This window comes from Dermacentor variabilis, chromosome 7 (assembly GCF_050947875.1).
Source record: "Dermacentor variabilis isolate Ectoservices chromosome 7, ASM5094787v1, whole genome shotgun sequence".
NCBI lineage: Eukaryota > Metazoa > Arthropoda > Arachnida > Ixodida > Ixodidae > Dermacentor > Dermacentor variabilis.
This window is the reverse complement of record NC_134574.1, coordinates 120,873,214-120,894,406: the sequence shown is the minus strand read 5'-3', so window position 1 is coordinate 120,894,406 and position 21,193 is coordinate 120,873,214. Positions and strand designations below refer to the sequence as shown.

General features: G+C 42.7%; 2 protein-coding genes across 2 annotated transcripts in view; both read left to right on the top strand.

Annotated features, from left to right (window-relative positions):
• LOC142588824 (hapless 2-like) overlaps nucleotides 1-9,420 on the top strand; it is a 20,627-nt gene extending 11,207 nt beyond the window's left edge. Inside the window, exons 6-8 of the mRNA XM_075700641.1 lie at nucleotides 2,737-2,908; nucleotides 3,844-3,975; nucleotides 9,226-9,420. Coding sequence (XP_075556756.1) covers nucleotides 2,737-2,908; nucleotides 3,844-3,975; nucleotides 9,226-9,420 — 499 coding nt within the window. The remainder of the gene's footprint in view (nucleotides 1-2,736; nucleotides 2,909-3,843; nucleotides 3,976-9,225) is intronic.
• LOC142588823 (hapless 2-like) lies at nucleotides 9,314-21,193 on the top strand. The gene is made up of 7 exons (XM_075700639.1): nucleotides 9,314-9,416; nucleotides 10,772-10,904; nucleotides 12,947-13,044; nucleotides 14,171-14,330; nucleotides 15,148-15,313; nucleotides 16,614-16,773; nucleotides 19,356-21,193. Exons 3-7 carry the CDS (start codon nucleotides 12,973-12,975, stop codon nucleotides 19,443-19,445), a joined length of 648 nt encoding a protein of 215 aa, XP_075556754.1. The 5' UTR covers nucleotides 9,314-9,416; nucleotides 10,772-10,904; nucleotides 12,947-12,972; the 3' UTR covers nucleotides 19,446-21,193.

The following is a 21,193-nucleotide window of genomic DNA, read 5'->3' as shown; positions in this document are numbered from 1 at the left end:
TAGTGGAGGACTCCGGGAATTTAGACCACCTGGGGTTCTTTAACGTGCACCTAAATCTAAGTACACGGGTGTTTTCGCATTTCGCCCCCATCGAAATGTGGCCGCCGTGGCCGGGATTCGATCCCGCGACCTCGTGCTCAGCAGCCTAACACCATAGCCACTGAGCAACCACGGCGGGTAGCCGCATAAACGAGTGACGGAGGCCTTGCAGGCATGAACAGCTGCTGCCTATTTGCTACGCTGACTTTCATTTCGTATTCACTTTTTTTAATGTGCAGCAATGAGCGGTTATGCTAGCGATAACAGCGATGCTGCAGCGTCCGAGCTGCGAGGCACGTTCGATACAATGACGAAGTTAGAAAATAAATTAAAAGGATTCGTTAAGAAATGTGGCCTATGAACACATGCCTTTCGGGGCAGAGAGCTTTATGTTACGCGCAACGACTGCTGAAAAAGTATTGTGCTCTACTTTTGCAAAAGGAATTCAGCTATTTCTAAAGCGGTACATGTGCAATATTTGCAATAATGCAATAATGCGCTCCCTCTCAACCTCTGTAGCAGGCTATGCGCGCTCGAGCGTTGTTAGCTGTTCTGCTTTGGGCTGAAGATACGTGTTTTCATGTTTTAATTGTGTATGGAGTCGTTACAGTAGAAAGTTCCTTATTTCTTACCATTTATAACAGTGTTTCCTTAAACAAACAAATACGCAGAACATGAAGGAACGCAGCATCTCCATTATAAAGCTTGGCCGGCAACAGTGTTGCTTATACGACGGAACGTAGCGTCTACATACAATAGCTTTGAAGCCGCCAGTATTGCTTACCTTCTGTCTGTCATTCTACGTCTTGCGCGCATCTCCACCACTTCCTTAAAATACACTGTACAGCCAAAGGACATCATGAATACTCAAGGGCGAAATTCCAAGTATCAGGAGACGATTGCAAGGCTTCGAAGACAGCAGGTGACGATCCCCAACACAAAGTGCTTAATTGCAGCTGTTTAATGACGGACACACCGGCTTAAACATTCGAGATGAGGATGTTGGTGCGTGCTCAATTATTTTTGCAGCCATATTATTTCGGCGCGCCACCATTCAAAACTTTGCTGCCCTAATTCACCCTCCTTCGCAGAAGTACAACTAAAAACGTCATATTTTTTTCCTTCTAAAACAATGCCATTTTGAGAAAATTGATTGCTGTCGTGTATGTGAAGATTTTTTTAATTATCTCGATAGTTGCAACACGTTTTCTATGTGTTTTGCTTGTGCAAATTTATTGCCGTCACGCCAATAATTTCCGACTATTCTCCATTATACCGGTGTCACACGACCGTTTTCGATCGTGATCAATTCCGATCTGGATTGAAATTCTTGACTGCTATTGGCTTCATCACGCAGCCGGCACAAAACAGCCAATCGCGACCGAGAAACTCAAATTGGATTGGGCTTGATCGCTTTTAAAATTGCGCCGTGTGACACCCGTATTACTTGCATTTCGCTGTTCCTTCCAGTTTTCATGTATCTGCCTCTTTGAATCTTGTTGCATTAAATTGTTGTCTGCTAGTTTCGTGTTCTTGACTGCGCAGCAAGCTGATTTATATTTAAGGAACACGGCACGTTTATTACGATACACCTTTTGTCGTGAGTTACCAGACGTACGATATCATAAGCGATAAAGTTCTACTTCCTCAACAGTAGACATGATTGTTGCGCTAAGTGACAGCTCAACACAGCAAATATGAATTTAAATGAAACTAACATGAGTGAAACACCTTTGCGCGCTCGTCGTCGCATCAAATCATTCGATGTAGTCAACGGTATGGGTCACAAAAAAAAAAATACAGGAAACGAAACTGAAATTAAGGCCTCCGAGATTCGGCAGCGTGCGCGACCATCTTGGAGGCTGGTGCGTCTCGCCGATTCCGCTAGGTGCGCATAGGCAAAGTCGGCTGCAGGCGCCTATGGGAATGTCCACCCTTTGTGTTTACTATGTTACTCTATGGATCAGATTTCGAAGATCGCCGACTCTGCTCGCCGCTATCGTTGTGCGTTGAGTGTAATTTCGTTGCGAGGGCACAGGCCCGCCCAATAAAAAGTTACTGTCTTCATTCGCAGTTTGCCGACTATTTTGTTCGTCGGCACTACAACGCGACAATATGATATGTTCCATAGTACTGTAAGGTGCAATCTATCTGCTATTGGAAGCGTATATAGGTGTTTCCTATATTTCAACAACTATTTTCACACTAAAACGCAAGGTCGCCTGGAGATTTCCTACTTTGGGACCACACCTTTTACTGCCGAAAATTCATACTGGTGTTCTTGTACGTTATACAGGTATACGACAAACTTCCAACATTGAGTTGGATGAAAGACTTAATTCAGCTGGTGGGGAGGAGGACTTGGAAAAATGAGAGCCATAATATGAATGGTAGCAATCTGATAAACCTAGATATAATTGAGATAACACTGTTGGCCATTTTAAAGTTAATCAAGTACAATCCATTAGTAAAAGAGTATGACTGAAGCTATAAGACGATGGTAAATATTTTTTTTCTCACGGTTGGGCACACAGAGACGCGAGTTGGCAATATCACCCTACAAGCCAATTTTGTTAGCAGCGCTGACTTTCTATTGCAGTCATACTCATTTTCTGAAGAATTGCATAGGATGTTATTTGTTTCCTGCTTTGAACATGCGCTCATTTTAGTGCGTCATGTGCTTCAAATCCTAATAAGGTACACCATGTCACTACTCGGGGCCCCTGTTATCAAACAAGAGACGTATGTGCAACTCTTTGTTCAAAAGGATGGCGCCACTCTACCCTATCGCTGGCACACTTTCCCTGAATACCCCGAGGATCTAGTGTTGAGCGCCGATCATCCAGAAGATGCAAACAGGGAGAACACGGTAAGCAGTCAGCCTAGACTGGCAGATATGCACGCCCCCATTGGAAACCTATTGCATTACTCAAAACATATTAATTCATGGTGCACACTGCTCTTTAAAAATAATAAGGAAAGAAAAAGTTTAGGTGCATCTGAAGATGTCCAGTTAAACAGTCAGCAAAACTAGAGCTTGCAGAGTAGACAGTCACTTCATTGATATCCTGGCTTGCGTGATGTAATATATTATGTCAATAGGTCACATCACCATTATCTTTAGTTATGGAAGGCACTATTCTAGAATGAGCTTAGCATTCATAGCTAACCAGTGAAGCTATGAAGGATGGGTGCGTAAATTATATTTCTAATATAATCCTATTCTAAAATCGTAAATCCTTTAAACTTGTATATTAAATGAGCACGTGTAGGACCCATTCCACATGATACCGCAGACCTCCATGTTATGGTTCCTCGGTGATCTCGGGAAGACCTACGTGGTGCTTATTCATGTTGGTGACATGATCATTACACTATAGCTAATGGTTTTGAAGTACGTTAGCGTTTTTAATTTATCGAGTCCCACAATTCCTATGAGTGCCTTGCGAATTGCCAAAAATTGGGTACAGTGCAGGAAACACGTTCCAAACCAAGCTAGTGAAGCTTCTTAAGCTTCTCGTATCGTGAATCTATTGTCAGGTGTAAACTTTTGCTCATAAGTATTAGCGTATAGCATTCTACAATCATGGGTGAAAAAAGAACGAACTCTTCTCTTTCTCGTAGAGAGTCAATATTGTTTCTTATGCCCTGAAACAACTAAGTAGTTTATGTATCTTGAAGGCAGCCACCCACCTTTCAAAGAAATCTTATTAACAAGACACTCCTCCCAAGTCTCTGTTGTTATTAGCCCTGTAATTGCAATTACAGGTCTCTCGTAACAACAGACAATCGTGTACCACGCAGGTCACCGCCAGCTTCCTTTCTGAGAAGGCTGCTGAAACGGCGTTGGTGCTCAAGAATTACAAGAAATTACGCGTTCTCGTTCCTTTCCCGTCACAGAGGATCCGTGTTGCGAATTTGCCGCCTGTTTACGCTGTGAGCATTTATGTTCCTTAGAGCATGTGTTTACAATATTACACATTGAACTCGCTCTTTCTCAAAGTGACGTATCTAAAGATTACGCAATAAGTTCACCGCGGGTACGATGTTCGATACATGTGAAACTGCATGAAGTTGGTTATATAATGTTCCTTCCAGCAGGTTCTGGGAACGTTCGCTGTTATTGGATATGATCCCTTGAATCACCAGGGAGAAAGAACGATAACGAACGTTATTCAAAACTTGTAAAACGTATAAAAATCAAGGATGCAGCGTCCACTTTACAACCCACCAGACGACTTTGCATGTTCTGCTCTCTGCAGAAAAAGAAAGAAAGCTAGTTCTCGCAATATTCTTTATGAGGGGGGGGGGGGCACACTTTGTCCCTGAGCATGTACACGCTGCTTCTGGCGTGTTACAGTGAACTGCCAACAAAAAAAATGTTTTTATGTTAGTAGCACAGAACTCAGTGATAATAACTAATTTAATTAGCCAACATGTCTTTCCTCTTTAGTCTGGTCTCGCAAGGCTACGTGCTCTCGTTTTACGGAACTAACGTCTCGTTGCGAGCATATTCTTGGGCACTTGTTCTAAAGAAACACCTACAGGGGTGTGCGAATAATAATAAATACTTTAGAATAACAAATTAAACAGTGTCCTATTCCGGCTTCGAATGAAATAGTCATTATTCTTATACATATTGCTAAAGAAATATATTTCGATTATTTCCGATAGTCAGGTGCACGCACTTGAAGATAATATTGGAGCGACAGCACGGCAAATTTTCCTCACCACGGGCATAGTATGGAATAAGGCTTGAGTACTTGCATAATGGAGCAAGCTATGTCGCCTAGGTAGCCATACTTTACAGACGGTAGGCAGATCATTCTTACTCCCTGAAGAGTCCTGTGCATACGAAGGAACCACCTGTTTACTTCTAAGGTTCTGTTATTCTAAAAAACAAACAATTGTTTACAACGTGCTTTGCATTGACAGAAACTTGCTAACTTTGGGAATACTGGAAAGTGAACATCGTTTTATTATTATTGAAATAACGGCTATTCTTTAGACCGAAGCTATTCAAAAAGTATTCGATATTCGATTGGATTCGAGTTGTTTTTGCCACTACTCGATTCGGTCTAAGAAGTTATTCCTCGAACACCATTAAATATCCGTGTACGCGAAAAACCACGGAGTATCATAAGCTCGCTTCAAAGGTGAGTCATGTATGATTTTCAGGCGGCAACGACAGGCTATGAGAGGCGTTGATGAGGTTTTGATAATCAGGTATCATTTTAAGAATGTGTACATCTCGGCATAATGTTGCTTTGTTTTGATGTTTGTTACGCCTATCAATATTCTGCTACTATTTGAAATGCAAACATTTTATAATTAGTCCGTTTAGGTTTTAGGATGGAAATGAGCTTGCATAATGAAATTTCTGTTTCACCTTGTGGCCGCTATATGGGTGGGTGTGGGTAAGTAAATAAACCAAGTTTATTTTTACGTACGCGGGGTAAAACTAAACGTGCATGCAAATGTACCTTCGGGCGTATTCTGAAACGATCCACTCAGGTTATGCTATCGCCTCGGCCACGCATTCGCCATCTTTGCGCACTGATTGGCCGTTTTAGCGAAATCGTATGAGTTACGTCCTCCTATTTTGCCCAACCAGCCAATCAGCGCTTTCCTGATGGCGAAACTGTCACCGCGGCGATAGTATCGCCGAAGTGGATCCTTTCAGAACACGGCCCCTGGAGACTTTCATATAGTTGCATTGCTGTAGCTTTAAGCAAAGCCTTCCTGGTCGTCCATGCAATGTATTGATGTTTGTACCGTGCAAGTTTTGATTTAAAGTTTACATGCGAAGGCCATCTAACGAGAGCTGTGCGCCGCAACGTTCCGAATTTCAACCGAAACAAAGGATTTGCCCATAGTTATCGATGAAGTGATCTATAGTAGGCCCTCAAGGAAAGACAAGTGAGTGCCAGCACTAGTCAATGTCAACAGTAGTGGACACGTGTAATCATCAGATCCCTGATGCAGGGAGAGAGTTAACCATATTCAAGACGTTGCCTTCAGACTGAAGCGCCCTTTTATTGCCCACTTTTTACCACTGCCAAATTTTTATTTCTCGGTCTAAGAGAGGCGACGACATTTTTAGAATATGGAGATATTGACCTAAGAATGCGCAATTGCCTCTCGGCGGGATTATTTTTGAAGGCTGTTAGACCGCACCACCGCACGCCAGGGTAACGTGATCGTACAATTTGCAGAAAGGGTCTGACAGTATTTTGCTGCTTCCAAGCAACTTGACGAAGCCTGCTGATGTCATGGAATGCATAAACAAGTCGTTGGCGGCTACTTCAGAACACTGCCATCCGACCCACAAGCGGTAAGACTGAAGCACGAAAAGAGCTGCTAAGATTCTTTAAAGAAAGTGGATAATGCGTTTAGCCGCGGGACATACTGCAATTTTGAGAGTTTAACGAGCATCAAGACCAAGGAATTCGGAGCATAGAAGTACTTTTTAGGCCCTTCCCACTTGGATGCAAGCATTTTTCTTGCCGCTTGTAATCTGCATTGGACGCTTTATTTTTTGCCTCATTCTGGATATTGCGAGAGTTTCGATTACAAAGGGGGAAATTTATTTTACGGGTAGCGAAGTGAGCGTAGCTAGATCGCAGTTTTCTAACAACTAGATGGTCTGCTTTGTTGGCACGTTAGAACATAAACATTGCCCAACAATACCATTTTTTCAAAAAAAAAAAGAAACTAATGGCTGAAATTTTCGAGGCTTGAAGCTTGTAAAATGTTCTTTGTTTCGTATTTCTCCTTTCACAGAACATCCGTTGGTCTTGATAGCCCTCAGGCGGCACATAACTCTCACACTTTGTGCAAATCGTTATGGCCAGAAGTGAAGCGATAATATCTGATAAATACACATGGCAATCTTAATGACTCTCATTAAAATTTCCTGTTTTTCAAATTTCACAGCGTATACATATTCTCAGCGTATTTCTCTCCTACCATATACCATCCTAAGTGTACAGTGCTCACATGGTAACGCGGCTACGTTGAACAGATCGTCCTTAGCTACGAGTATACAGAAGTGAACGAGCTGTGAAATTATTACGTAATAAGTGCCATGCAAAAATATTTGGCAGTTGCTGACGGCCTTTTTCCAGAACTAATTGTTTTACTCAGACATCTACCTTGCTTTTAAGTTCGCTGTGCCTTTATTGCTCATACTGCTCGCGCCCTTAGGTATTTATATGTCACTTCTTTTTTTCTGCCTTGTTTTAATCTCTGTTGTGATTACTCATGTACATTAATCCCCTTCATGTAATGCGTCACAAGAGGCCTTTAAATGACATTAACTCTTGATTATATTGATTATGATAATGATGATGATGTATGCGAGCCGCTGATGTGCTTCCATATTGGCTAAACTGCGCAAGACATATGTATGCTTAGTTTTCTATACAAGTGTGCATACTAATTCGGGAGAAGCTGATAGAGGGAGATTGCGGTGAAGTCTCACATAAAGGGCAATTTCGGAGCGTGGTTGGAGAATATATGCTAATATGCTACGCAGTTAATGCCTGCACCCATGTAGAGGTGTAGAAGGTAGCCATGTCCATCTTCTAGCAAATTCACACGTACTTTCATTTACTTTGTGTGCATTCGTAAATTTCTGCCTTTTAAGTATATAGAGGCGAATACGTTACTCAATCCTGATGTTAAACGGCGGCAGTTTCCTGGATGCTGAAGTACTTAACAGAAAGCACTCTCTTATGTATGCATACTATACTTGCTTTGTTTTTCAGGTGCCTCGAGGGCGAGCCATACGATATTTTCCTCGATGAAGAGGTGAGGCAGGCGAGTTCTCTTTCCAAATTAGGGGACACAGACTTCTGTATGAAATAATTGTTACGTGCACTTGAACTAATGAACGAGAAGAAAGGAAACCGAGGGCCTTTTTTTTATTAGTTATGTCATTTGAAGCCAACAAACAAAGACACCAAAGACAGCATAGGGGAGATTACTTGAACTTAATACTTGAATGAAATAAATTATAAATTTATGAAAATGAAAGCGGATGAAAAGCCGACTGGCTGCAGGTGGGACACGAGCCCACGTATTCGCATTATGGGCGTGATGCTCTTGCCTAGTGATCTACCATGGCGCTGTCTTTTTTATTCAATTTCTGGCGTATTTATGTTTATCTATCGAAACTAAACCTGCGAGTGTTAGCCAGCACCGCCACTCATGGCATTCAGATTCAAATTGAAATTGTTTATTAATCCTTGAAAACACAATAGGAATGTGTCAAATACTGTTTGGACCCGTAGCCATAGGCTAGTCATGAATCTAAATGACTAGCGGCCGGTATCCCTATTGCAAAAACCAGCGTCTTCCAGTGTGAAACCGGCGCGTTTTTTGGCACTGTGTCGCACTGGGTACGCTGACGGAGCAGTATTATCCTGTTTGGAGCAGCTTTATTGTTACATTTTATTCCTTTTTTTATTGGATTAAAACGCTGTTTGTTGCTGTTTGTATTCAAAAATATATATACGGTGTCCCGACACCGCATATTTAACGCGCCAGAGCTGTTTTTCGCACGAGTAGCCAGCGCCTCACAGTACGCTGCGTGTGCCCAGCGCCCAAGTATCCAGCACGCTGCGCTGGGCCCATAATCCGGCGCACTGAGTCCCAGTGGCACTGGGTTTTGCAATAGGGATGGCGGCAGATATGGCGGATTAACGGCGGATATGGAACACCCCTTTGGCCGCAGGCGTCACGTGTACGTTATCTTTTTGGATGAAGGCAACTAGTTAATAAGCCCACACATAGAACCGTAATGTATAATTGCTACCGGATTTGAGGCCTCGCTATGTAATGAACACGAAGGGAGGAATCAAGGCCCAATTTTTAGTGGTCATATCATGCGGAGATGAGGAAGGAGACCGTGAAGACGGTCGATCACATATGCCACCGCTAATTTCTAACCAATTAGGGCAAATAAAGTTTTTCCTCCTCCTCCTCTTCCTTGAAGACAACAAAGACACTAAGTGCAGCATGGGGGAACTTACCTGTGCATAATACTTGAGTTCAGGAAATGTTAAATTAATGGAAATAAAATTTGATGAAGATACGACAGGCCGCAGATGGGGCACAAACCCACGTCGTCGAATTACGCGTGCGATACTCCTAACGACGCGTACAATATATTTTCTTTGCAAGGAGAGACAAGCCTCTGGGGAGATGCCTTCTCCAATCTTGTTGAGCTATTTCAAGGATAAGCTGCCGGAATCTCCGATTCTGTTTGACGAGACAAGTGGAGAGCGGTTCCTCACGTTCGTGTACGAGCACCCGCACCTTAGCGTCATCCACCTCGAGCTTAATGCCGATGACATTGTTCTCCTCAGGCAAGGGTAGTCATTCTTATGTCTCTCCACGCTGTTCTTATTTTGCTTTGACATCTATTATTGCCACGACCGCATACATACAGCAACTGTGGCTATTTGTACATGCGTCCCAGCGTTTTCTGAAGGAATTGCTTGGTTTCATGACAGCTGTATCGGTAATATTCAGTAGTTATCATTTCATTTGTCTTCCAGTTTTTTTATTTTAATCTGGAAGCGAATGATAAGGTCTTGGCAGAAACTGCTACGTTCTCCATAATGTCACAGTAAAGCAGCACATAAGTTTACCGCCATTTTCGCCGTCTAGAACGCTATCGTAATTGTTGAAAGGTATAGTTGAAGATCAATGCGATATGTCTTTATCGTCCAATAGACGTAAGATAGGTAGATATAAACATGATAAAGGCGCAACCTGTGCATGACTACTGCTATGCAGTACCACTATCCGTAGTTCTTCGAACCGTGCCGCTTTAACGCGAAAGCAGTATGTCCCATTACGCGAAAATCCAGCAGCGTTGCCGCCGGCGCCGTGACGGAGGGATGTTAACAAAGCTGGCCGACAGCGTAAAGAGTAAAAAAAAAAAACATCAGAAATGCTCGGATAGACGTCAAATTTAGCAGGGAGCCAGTTGTGGAGCAAGCGGATCCACATCCTAAGTCCAAAAAAGCAGTGCGCCTCATTCCGCACGTCGCTTGCTCTTTGGATCTCATCGGTGCTTTGTCTACTTTGACGGACTCTCAACGGCACGCCATGAGTGCATCAGATGAGCCGGTCTGTGGCCAAGGTATATGGAAACACGAACACCGCATCAACAGAGAGAAATTTAATGCACGTCGAAAACATCAATCGAAAACATTTCACCAAAGGGATAGGGATTATATTGCTTTCTCAATTCCACAGGTCTTAAGTGTGTCTGCCGACTTTTCTTTCCTTTCAATATTGTTATATCTGGTCTATTTTGGTTCCTGTCTTAGTATTCATATAGTAATGCATTATCTAACCGCGCAAACTACAACGGACGAAGAAGGAAACGCACAAGACCGCGCTTGTCCTGTGTGTTTCCTTCTTCGTCCGTTGTCATTTGCGTGGCTACATAATGCATTCCAATATCGACCACCAACTAGCCCGCCGTTCCCTGTTAAATATTTATATAGCAGAAAGCGCTGAGGATCCCACCAACGAAGGGGAAGCAGAACTGTTATAAACTGTCTTGCGTGCTTTTTTTTCTCTTTTTGTATGCTCTGTTTGCATTAGGACCAAAGGTCGAATCAACGTGGTTTCAGCTCAAAGTAGTGACTCCGGTTCCTTGGTGCGCATCGAGGTTACCAATCTGGGTGAACTGGCAACCATCTTCACCGCGCAGGTTACGCAGTGTAGTCACGGTGTTGCCAACAGCGACACTGACTCGGCCCTGGTAACACCACGGCGGTCTCTGCTACTGCTGACGTCAGTGCACTTCGGTGCCCTTGATATACGTGATGACCTCAAGTGCACCGGTACTTATGCTTTCGCCGCTCCTTAGGAACATTTAAAAAGAAATTCGCGCCATCGCTCGTGCTTTAGAAAGCGAAAATTAGGCATCGTTATAAGTTATGAGGTGTTATTTTATTTCTGAAAGAATGCACAAGAGGGCCGACAAATCAAAACAGAACCTTTATTAGGAATGTGGAACACGCAAAAGATAGCGCAAAATAAATTTATTTTACCCTACAGTAGAAATAAAACGCCCTCCACAAATACAGATTCATGTATCGGACACAATAAATTCCCCCAATGTTTCGTTAAATACTAACATATCACGTTTGATGGCACAATTAGGTATTTTTCCCGCATATTCCCATGTGCCCCCCACATTCCTATCTAGTTCCGTATATTTCTGAATTTGTGCTACACAGTTTGTTTTGGGTCAACTGGCACTGTGCTGAAGTTCAGCCGTCCCGATAAAACCAGTTATGGGACCGATGATTTACTAATTTTCGCGAAGTAGGCAAACTCTCCTGCTCAAATCTATTCTATTTATTCTACCTCCGCATGGCATTTTACCAGCTGAAAATTTCGTCTTCCGCAATGAGTGGAATGCACGAACATATAAAATTACGGCTGTTTTATTCTCGTAATATATATATATATATATATATATATATATATATATATATATATATATATATATATATATATTTATTCACCTATTATCTTATTTCTCCATTACCAGATCAGTCGCTCCAATGTTTGGTGCACGAAAGTCGGTGCAAGCAAATGCAAATGTGATACGACGACTAACACTTGCAGTTATTAATGGAAACGCTGAGGTTGACGTCATGCATAATTTATACCGCCGTACACCGTGACGTAATTTACACCTTTGCACAGCTTTCCTAACGATGTCTTTAAGTGTCAGCGGTTCGATGACTCTCTCCAGAAAAGAAAAACGTCAAGAAATGTTACTGCAGGAAGTCTCACCCACACCGGATTATTCATTTCCGCTCCCTATATGAGTCAACAGGAAAGAGACCAACGCTGGCTCATTTTTATTGTTTATCATATTTTAGGCTTTATGAAAATATTGCATTGTACTAATTGCTAGTGAACTATCAGGAGCTTTCCTCCCTGGTATTTCCGAGACAAGTATTTGAGTTAAAACACATTTTTGTGCAAATACGGCCTGTTCTCCCAGCGACGTCTGCAGGAGTGACAGAGGCAACAAACTGTACATTGAAAACCCTTCTTCTGTGCCGCTGCGCTAATACATGTAATTAGAAGTCTCATTCCCTAAGTCCTTCGTGTCTCTTATTGCAGTACTATTTGTACAACCTTCTTTAGAGGCTGGTGATAAATAAGGAGGTGCTCCCTTAGGATTCCTACGAAGCAAGATAAACACTATATGCTGGAACAGAGCCAGTCAGTCGTGCTGCTTCAACCTTTAATCCGAGGTCTGGAATTTTACCTTTTCTCTTATATTCTGTATAGTGGCAGTGCCGGTCTCTGGGTGACTTGATGCCCGAGATGCAAATATGTGCAGAGTGTCGGTGGAATTTCCCAAATTTTTCTTGCTATGGCTGCAGATGTCAGTTTGAAACAAGAGTATCAAAACATTCCACGCCGCATGCACATAAAGTCCCATCAGGGAGGCAGCCACAGGAGCGCTGAAGCCTTAGAAATGAGAACAAACATGGTGCGCTCCGCGTATTTTCCTCAACAGCCACGAAAGAGTAAAACTTTAACAGCTACGTTATAGAGATGAAAATGTTATTTGGTTTCAAAAATCAATGAAAAGTTAGTCGGAATTTTTATTGAGCCCTAGTTAGATGATAGGCGGCTAGGGTATTTGCCTCACCAGGCACAGAACAAAGCGTCCGCAATTAGCGAAACGGCTAACGATCTGAAAGGTCACTGGAGGGGATGGTGCAATTGCATAAACAATGCCATAGGCATACGTTAACCAAGAAAAACGATCTGTTTGCTTTCTATGCACTATGCGCAAATGCGTTCAGTAAAAGATTTGCTCTAAATAATTGATATGCAATTATCTTTTTCACAGTGGAACTCCACGATTCTGAATACGGCATGATTGCTTCGCGGTCTGTGACACTGAGGCCCGGCAAGCAGTGCATCTGCTACCTCTCGTGCCATTGCAGCGTGAGTGCTGGTCATTTCTTGTTTTATGAACTTCTGCTCAAACATAACTGACTGTACTCTTTGTAGCTTTGGGACTTTCTTGAGCAAGTGTAATTTAATTTTTTCTACTTTATTTCTTCTGTTATACCCTTTTGAGTTATAGCTCGCCACGCATCGTTAGCTAAACTTAATATAACTGGCATTGTTGCTGCGTTATACATGAATTGTCCTTACTTTTAAAGTGCCGAAGCCCATGTTGCCAAAGCATTAAATGAGGATACGGAAATACTTTTTACCATTCGTAACCTGTCACAGCGTATCACCGCTCTACAAAGCAACGTCTGTGTTTTCGTTATCCTCATAACGAAGCCTTCGTGGTTGAAGATCAAACTGGCTATAAATTGATCATTTGCCGTAGCTACTTGAGGCGCCGAGCCGCCTTTTCTCTGCTATACTGACAAGATTGAATTATAAACTAGATTGCTTTGCATAGCAGTGCACAATTCCTCTTTCGTGTTCCTATTCCTTCGTATTTTGTTATTTATCATTTCTGTAATTGGTGCCGATTCAGCTGCTGTTTCTTACGAATGTAACTTTTATGTTAACATGAACGGGAGGTCGCAATTAGGTTTTTACTATGGCACCTCCTTCTGTACACCTCTATCTGTGAAGTATTTTCATGTAGTGATAAATATTAGTGATTAATTAAATAATTAAATAATAATTATTATTTATTTATTTATTGGTTGAGTGATTTGTTACGATATCTAGCAACTTGTACGTGTTTTGAGATTAAAAAGTGAAAAGTTAAAAAGTGAGAAGTTTGCGTTTGCAATGTTCTGTTCGCTTGCCTGCTGTCCAAAACAATATTGCGTTGTGACGTGCTAGTTGTTGTGCATCCTAATGGTTCAAATAATTTGTACAAGTAGCTTGGCGATTATCTTCTTAATAAGGATAATTTTTCTTAGTTCCTGGCTACATGTCTTTATATCAGTTCATGCGAATATATTCAGTTACGTAAATATTTCACACCAATCGCCAAACTACGTCGGCTTAGTTTTGGTCGCAAGCCGTTCCCTAGCTTCTTTTTCCTAAGTTCTATATAACTGATCCGAACAATCACTGTATGCTTTACCTGTCTATTAAGTGTGGAAATGAGAGCCTCTCTTGCCACCTCATCACCGAACTGGACGCCCTCAAGGCGGGCATCTACAAGAGCCGCGCCGCGAGATCCAGCACCGAGAGGCGCCCTTACAACGGCGTCAAACAATTCCTCATTTGTTGCCTCGGGGTGAAACTTGCTGCCGGTAAGCATGGCGCTCGTGTTTGCTTCCATGCTGCCGCCAGCACTAATTGCCTCCATCGTAGTGTCCAAGCGCCGCTCACACTGAAGCCTTAAAAGCGACACTAAAAAGGTGCATCTGTTGCAATTACTTAGAATAAGGAATTACCCTTTTCCTTTACTATATATAAATATATCTGAACTTTAGCGGAGCAGATGGAGACGAAATCGTCCTGCGTACGTTTCATGTCCCACCACAACGCTGAAGATGTCATGGCCAAGTAAACAATCTCGCTTTTTTTAGACTACCTGGTGGGCAGAAGATGTTGAACAGCTTTCCAGGTTGCGTTCATTATTGTCTGTAACCTAATCTTATGCGTAACGTTGGGCACTCGTAGTTTCTGATGTATACGAGGGTTGATGCACAAGGTTTTCAATGACGTCAATACTTCAGCTTTTTGTTCTCTATGTTGCTAGGTGACTCCGATCCCGTCAAAGGTAATCGAACATCATATGCGCAGTTTACAAGTTCATGTCTAAATCATACGGCGTGATTGTCTTTCTAAAGCAATGAAACTACGGTTAAAATGCCGCGCCTTCATAAACTTAGTATATCTACGATATACAAGTAGCGTGTTGTGCGTCCTCAAATAGAGCTGCGCTATGCCCTTCGTAGAACAGTAACCAAAATGTTCACAATACATCTCACGTTACATTCCGTATTGACTATTTGCAAAGAAAGAAAAATGAGCTCGTTTGCAAAAGGCGGTCTGAGTATCACTGAATGATGTGAACCATGCCAAAGTGCTTCTTTCATTCTGATGTTCCTTTTTTAACCGTAGGGTTTCTAAAGGCCTGTCTCGGGTGCCTTGGCTGTGAACGCGTTGGCCAGTGTGGCTTACACTCCTTGATATACGGCAAAGGCCACCTCAAGCACTACTACGAACCCGAAATTAGGAAGTACACTGTGCAGCACGACAGAGAAGGCCACCCCATTCACCCAAAAACGTGAGTGTAACGTCGTTCGGTTTGCTGCGGTAACTGAAAGGAACTTAGCATGAACGTAAAATGCAGATTGGTGAAAACAGTAGAACCAGTAAAATAAAGTTTTGCAGAATCTAAAAGCGTCTGCGAAAGTCCAGTTTTAGCAACGCAAATGTAGTCGGTTCATTGGACTAGCAATATTTAGGTCGCAATAATGGCGTCAATTTAGCGGAGACTCATTTTATAACCATCAATCAAGCAAATAAATTTGGGGTGAAGTTGAAAATAAATTGTGGGATTTTGTTGGCTCGACTGTACTAAGGATACGAAAAACGGAACAGAGGACATAGTGACAGAAATAAATTAAAAGGAGACCCAAAGAAAACATAATATCTATGTTAACTGACAAAGTATTCTTTGACTGCTGTAAGTTTGTTGGTTTTGCTGACATATATTGGCTGCTAAAAGAGAAATGGAAAGTCAATATTTAGTGTCGGGCCGAAGCTACAGTGCTGATATTTGGTATGACTTGACAAATTACAATCTACTTTTTGTACAGGGGCAATTGAGGCTCAGTAAAAGTTATTGAAACTTCTGAAATCTTATTTGATGTAAAAAATTGCGAGTAATCTTTACCTGCAATATATAGCTCAAGCAAAAGCAGATGCCTTTAAACATGAAGAACTCAATTGGTGAGCAGGTGCGCGAATTTTAAGGCGGTGCCATAACAATTTGCCGTTCAAAGCGCCTTTTCTGGGTATACCAAGCGCCCTAATTTTTTCCCCACTAGTAGCTTTTCTGGTATGGTATCAAGCTAACTTACCAGTACAGCTCGAAAATACTTTCTTCTATGTGTTCCTTGAAGTATTTCAATGTATCCAGCATACTTCTGCGATGGAAATTTGGTCTCTTTCGGATCACCTTCAGTGCTTCAACCTTTAACACCAAAACAACAATGAAGTAATATGTCTGCGTATTTTCCCAATCATCTACGCTGGTATTTTTTCTACAAAGTGAAGATCTGAAGATTGGAGATCAATCGAACATTTTCCGTAGCATTACGGCGAAGAAATAACACTGTTAACGTCACAAAGTCCTAGGAGTTATTGTTCACTGGGTTATCAGTTTGTCACGTTTTCCTCGAAACACATCGTCAAAATGTAGCATTGCCTTCCCCAAAGTTCGTCATTTGGAGCCTCGTTGTCTCACATTAGTTTATCTGGCGACGTTGTTCGGTAGTGATACCTTGCTTTCGGGATTTTGGCATGCTAACTTTCACCGCGGTATTTTGCGGGGCTTTAATCACAAACTGTTGCTACCGCAGGAAGCTACGTATGAGAGTGATCAGCTACAAGACCGAGTTCCTGCTCAACGTGTTCTTCTTCATAATCTGGCCTGTGCTGATGTGCAGGAAAAGCGTCGATAGGGGGTCGCCTTCCACGTACCAGTACCATGTTCTAGACAGCAGCAGCACTAGCCTTGATGTGAGTGCATGATTCGGAGCAATCAGGGTCTCTATCAAAACTGCTACGAAACAAGGCTGCCAGAAGACAGGGACATAGGCAGAGACATCAAACTTATGCTTTTATTAACAAATGGAGACGGACATTATCATTTATGCAAGTCATTCCTAATGAAACTACGTATTTTAAAGTCGCAAAACAAAACATAACCAAAAACATAATAATAATTTCTTTAAAATAACAATGATTTAATAAGGAAAGCGCATCAGTTCTTGTGCATCAAATGAATGCCAATTTCTTCTGAGATGATGTAAACGTAACCTTGCAAAGCTTGCATGAAACCTTTATCAACCTTACGACCACTCTTTTTGTTCTATTCATTCATTCATTCAACTGCAGCAACCCAGTACCCACAACAACAGAAGAGAAAAAAGATACATTACGTTGGATGAGAAACAGAACAGCCTGAAAAATATAGGGAAATAAAGATTCAAATGCCAGTGCGATAAATGTGATACATATACGGCATTTAGATCGATCAAGACGCTGCTAAATTTCGTCGAAGCACAAGCATTGCACGGTAGTTTATTCGCCGTAATAATTGCATGAAGGATTGAGTAGTCTTGTTTCATGTTGCTGCGGTTTTGCAACTTGGCTGTGCGGCGCCTGTTCAATTGCAAGTGCGCATATACTATATATATATATATATATATATATATATATATATATATATATATATATATATATATATTGTAAATGGGTGCACTTACCAGTTCAGAAGGTTACGTGAAGTGTCATTGAGCAATGAAGCCACGCAAAGCGGCTCCCACTCGCGCCAAGCTATGGCGGCCACACTACATGCATCGAATATATATATATATATATATATATATATATATATATATATATATATATTGAGCAATAGAGTCTTAATTGCAAGTAAAACTGTTGCTTGGGCTAGTTGGTTCATGCTTGAATTAGTAAAGGTAAGGCGCAGAAGACCAGGGCTCAAGAAGAACAGAAACGCCGGTAATGTCGTTTGTGTTCTTATTGAGTCCTGGTCATCTGCGCCTTGCCTTTACTAATCCTTAATTAGCAAGTAGGTATTTTAACCTTATTTGATCCCTGATGCGCTGTATTTAGAATGAATTAAGGGTTACCCAGGCGACGTAGAATGCTTTGAGATTCTATCATATATTGAGTAACTCAGACAGTACCACTGCGTTCACAGTGTGTGAAAGGCACATCGATTGGCTAGAACTGAAAAGGCATTGATGCTGAGGTAGCCCTAAACAGGAGCTTGCAAATTTAAATTCTTCGAAAGGCTAAATATTTACCAAACACGTACTTCTTCTAAAAATAAGACCTGTACGTGCGTATTGACATTTCCAGATCTTCTACTGTAAGACCACAAAGACAGAAGGCCAGAGACATACAGGACAGTGTTGTCATGTGTGTTTCCGGCCTTCTGTCTGTCTTGCACTGCCCCTTCATAATGTTCAACCAGTACCAACTTGCCCAAATGTAGAAACTTTAACTGCCTTATGCGTGCGCCAGCGATAAGCCTTAGGCTGGAATTCAGCTCCGGATATCTTATTGATACTGATGCGCATGTTTATTATGATGTGTCATGTAAAAAACATTTGATCTCGTAGATGGCTACGCAATCGCAAAAGAACAACAACTGCTCGCCTACAGTGTAAAAGTTGGTAAAAGTTGGTAAAACTCTAAACTTCGGGGAATCAGAAATTTTTTCCAGAGCAATTTGCCAGATGGTAGCGGATGTTCTAGCTGAAATTAAGTAAGTAGTAACAAATTCCTGCTGTTTGACTGCAGAACGAGCGGACACTGATATTTGTTGTTGCAAAACCTCAGTGACTGGCCTACGTGTTGGCTTTAACCCTTCGTGAACGAGCATTGCGTACGGCCAAGAAACAAAGAAATATGTTTTTTTGCAAAGGTTCAATGTTCAGGTGGAAGCTTTAGGCACAAATTATTTGGGCAGCGTTGAAATATATGCAGCACGCGGCTGGTTTTTTCTATAGGAGCACAAATGCACGAAGTGCGACCAGAAATTTGAGGCGAAAAAGCAATGCAAATTCCACGGCTGCAGTGGTATTACTCTGGAAGTGTCGAGGAAATGCAATGCACACTTTTGCTTCATATTACACCAGAACTCTCTCTACATGTTATTCCCGATGTCAGAGGTGACATGTGGCGAAGCTCGGTTTTGGTGTCCTGCGAGATGTACCCCACAAAACTATTGTTGAAAAGGCTTCCACAAATTGATTTTTATATACGTGTTGTAAATGTGTTTTCGATATCTAAATAGAAAAAAAAATCATACAGTTCGCAAATTTTTTGTTTGGTCTTTAAAGCGTCACTGATTCTGTTTGTGATATCTGAAGTTGTCCCCACTCAGAACTGGTGTCATTTACCTTGGGTACTTTTCTTCCTTGATGTCATGCAGAAGAAGAAGTCGTTACAGGAGTTTGTAGCTGGTCTGAAGCGATATTCATTTAGAATATTAAAACACTGTAATCGGTTTATTTGTGGCTGTGTTTAAACATTTTTATATGTCAGTTTTCTTTTGTCCATTTCAGGATCAGTCGGATCGCATCACGCGACCCACAAGCGAATTCATCGAGCCCACAAAATTAATCTGCGAGAGAAGAACGCGTTCGCATACTTAGGAAAAGAAACCGCAGCATTCCCGTTAGTTTTTTTTTGTCGTGCACTAACCTTCTTAACATCATCTTCAAGATCAGGGCCCTTGCGCTTCAATACAAAGAATTGTAAATAGTATTCGTTTCTTCAGTTATAGGTGGCGCCCGTATTGAAATGAGCAAACATTTGCATTAATTAAGGTATTCCAGAAGCTTGGAGCACATCATTCGATGTCGATGATTCAACATTCATATAAATTTCCGTGTGACAAGACTGTATCTTTGGTTGTCGGTGAACAAAGACTATGCCTTTTCAGAACAAAGATCAAACAGCAGCTGGGCATGTGGCTACAAGGCAGCCGGAAGTGCAGCCACACCATTAGCCTGCTGAGCAAGGCGGTGGAACAGGTGGGCCGCATGATCGATAGGTTTTCCCAAAAGAGATACGGAATGAAAGAAGACACTCTCAAGCTAGTCCACAGCCTAATTGTCAGCCGAGTCACGTACTCCCTGCCGTACCACGTGACGACCAAGGCAGAAAGTGAGAAAGCAGACACCATCCTCAGGAAGGCGTACAAGACGGCTCTGCATCTACCCAGAAACACGTCGAATGAGAAGTTGCTCCAGCTGGGCATCAGCAACACCTTCAGCGAGCTCGCCGAGGCTCTGCTGGGTACGCAAACCACGAAACCCCGAGGCACCCCTACGGGACGAGCGCCCCTGATGTGGTTGGGTCGGGATACGAGCGGACTGACAGACAGATACGCGGATGTACCAGACCACCTCAGGAAAACCAATTATGTAGGACCACTGCCAAAAAATATGGATCCCAACCTACACGAAAACAGGCGAAAAGCTAGGGCCGAATACGTTGAGAGAACGCTAGCCCAGCTAGACAATACAGTATACACGGACGCCGCCGTATAACCACACGGAAGAGAACGCGTGGCCGCGACGGTAGTGGTTAACAAGGAAGGAAACCCGATCACGTATGCCACGGCAAAGGTCGCTGGCACAACGGAGGCCGAAGAGATTGCCGCAGCGCTGGCGGCAGCGGAAGGTTATAGAACAGGCTGATCTCTCAACATACTGACGGACTCAAAAGTGGTGTGCAGGAACTACACGAGGGGCAGAATCAGCAAAACTGCCCTCAGAATACTCAGCGGAGCCACCTCCGCCTCGGTGGAAAAGCCCAGGCACAACCTAATCTGGATCCCGGGTCACGTAGGCATAGTGGGGGGGGACGAAAGGGCAGACAGCCTAGCTCGAGGCGAAGCGTTCCAAGCAGGGTGGTCGAATGCCCCGGTGACCCACCTACAGGCTTGCTAGGGGGGATACGCTGAGACCCTGAACTTACATAGAGGAACTAGATTTAGAGATCCGCCACCACACAAAGCCCTCACAAAGGAGGAAGCGACCAGCTGGCGCAGACTACAAACAAACTCCTTCCCCAACTTACACGTGCTCAATAAGATGTTTCCGACACAATACAGGGCCACCTGCCCTTGGTGCAGTGCCACACCAACACTACCACATCACCTGGGAGTGCGAACGCAACAAAGCATTCCACAAACACGAACACCCGAGTGCGGAGCAATGGGAGAGTCGGCTCACCAGCAGCGAGCTCACGGCCCAAAGGGCTCTAGTGCAGCACGCGAGCGATGCAGCACGACTCAGCGGAGCCTTGGAATAGGGGCCCACCCTTGCTGAATAGAAGTCTCAAGTCGCCAGCGCCAAGAAGATGAAGACGACGGAGATCTCGTAACCGCGAAACT

Coding starts and splice junctions, on each gene's coding strand:
- LOC142588823 (XM_075700639.1), top strand. CDS start 12,973: ATGATTGCTTCGCGGTCTGTGACACTGAGGCCCGGCAAGCAGTGCATC. Junction 13,045..14,170: donor ACCTCTCGTGCCATTGCAGC/GTGAGTGCTGGT, acceptor CTGTCTATTAAG/TGTGGAAATGAGAGCCTCTC. Junction 16,774..19,355: donor GCAGCAGCACTAGCCTTGAT/GTGAGTGCATGA, acceptor TGTCCATTTCAG/GATCAGTCGGATCGCATCAC.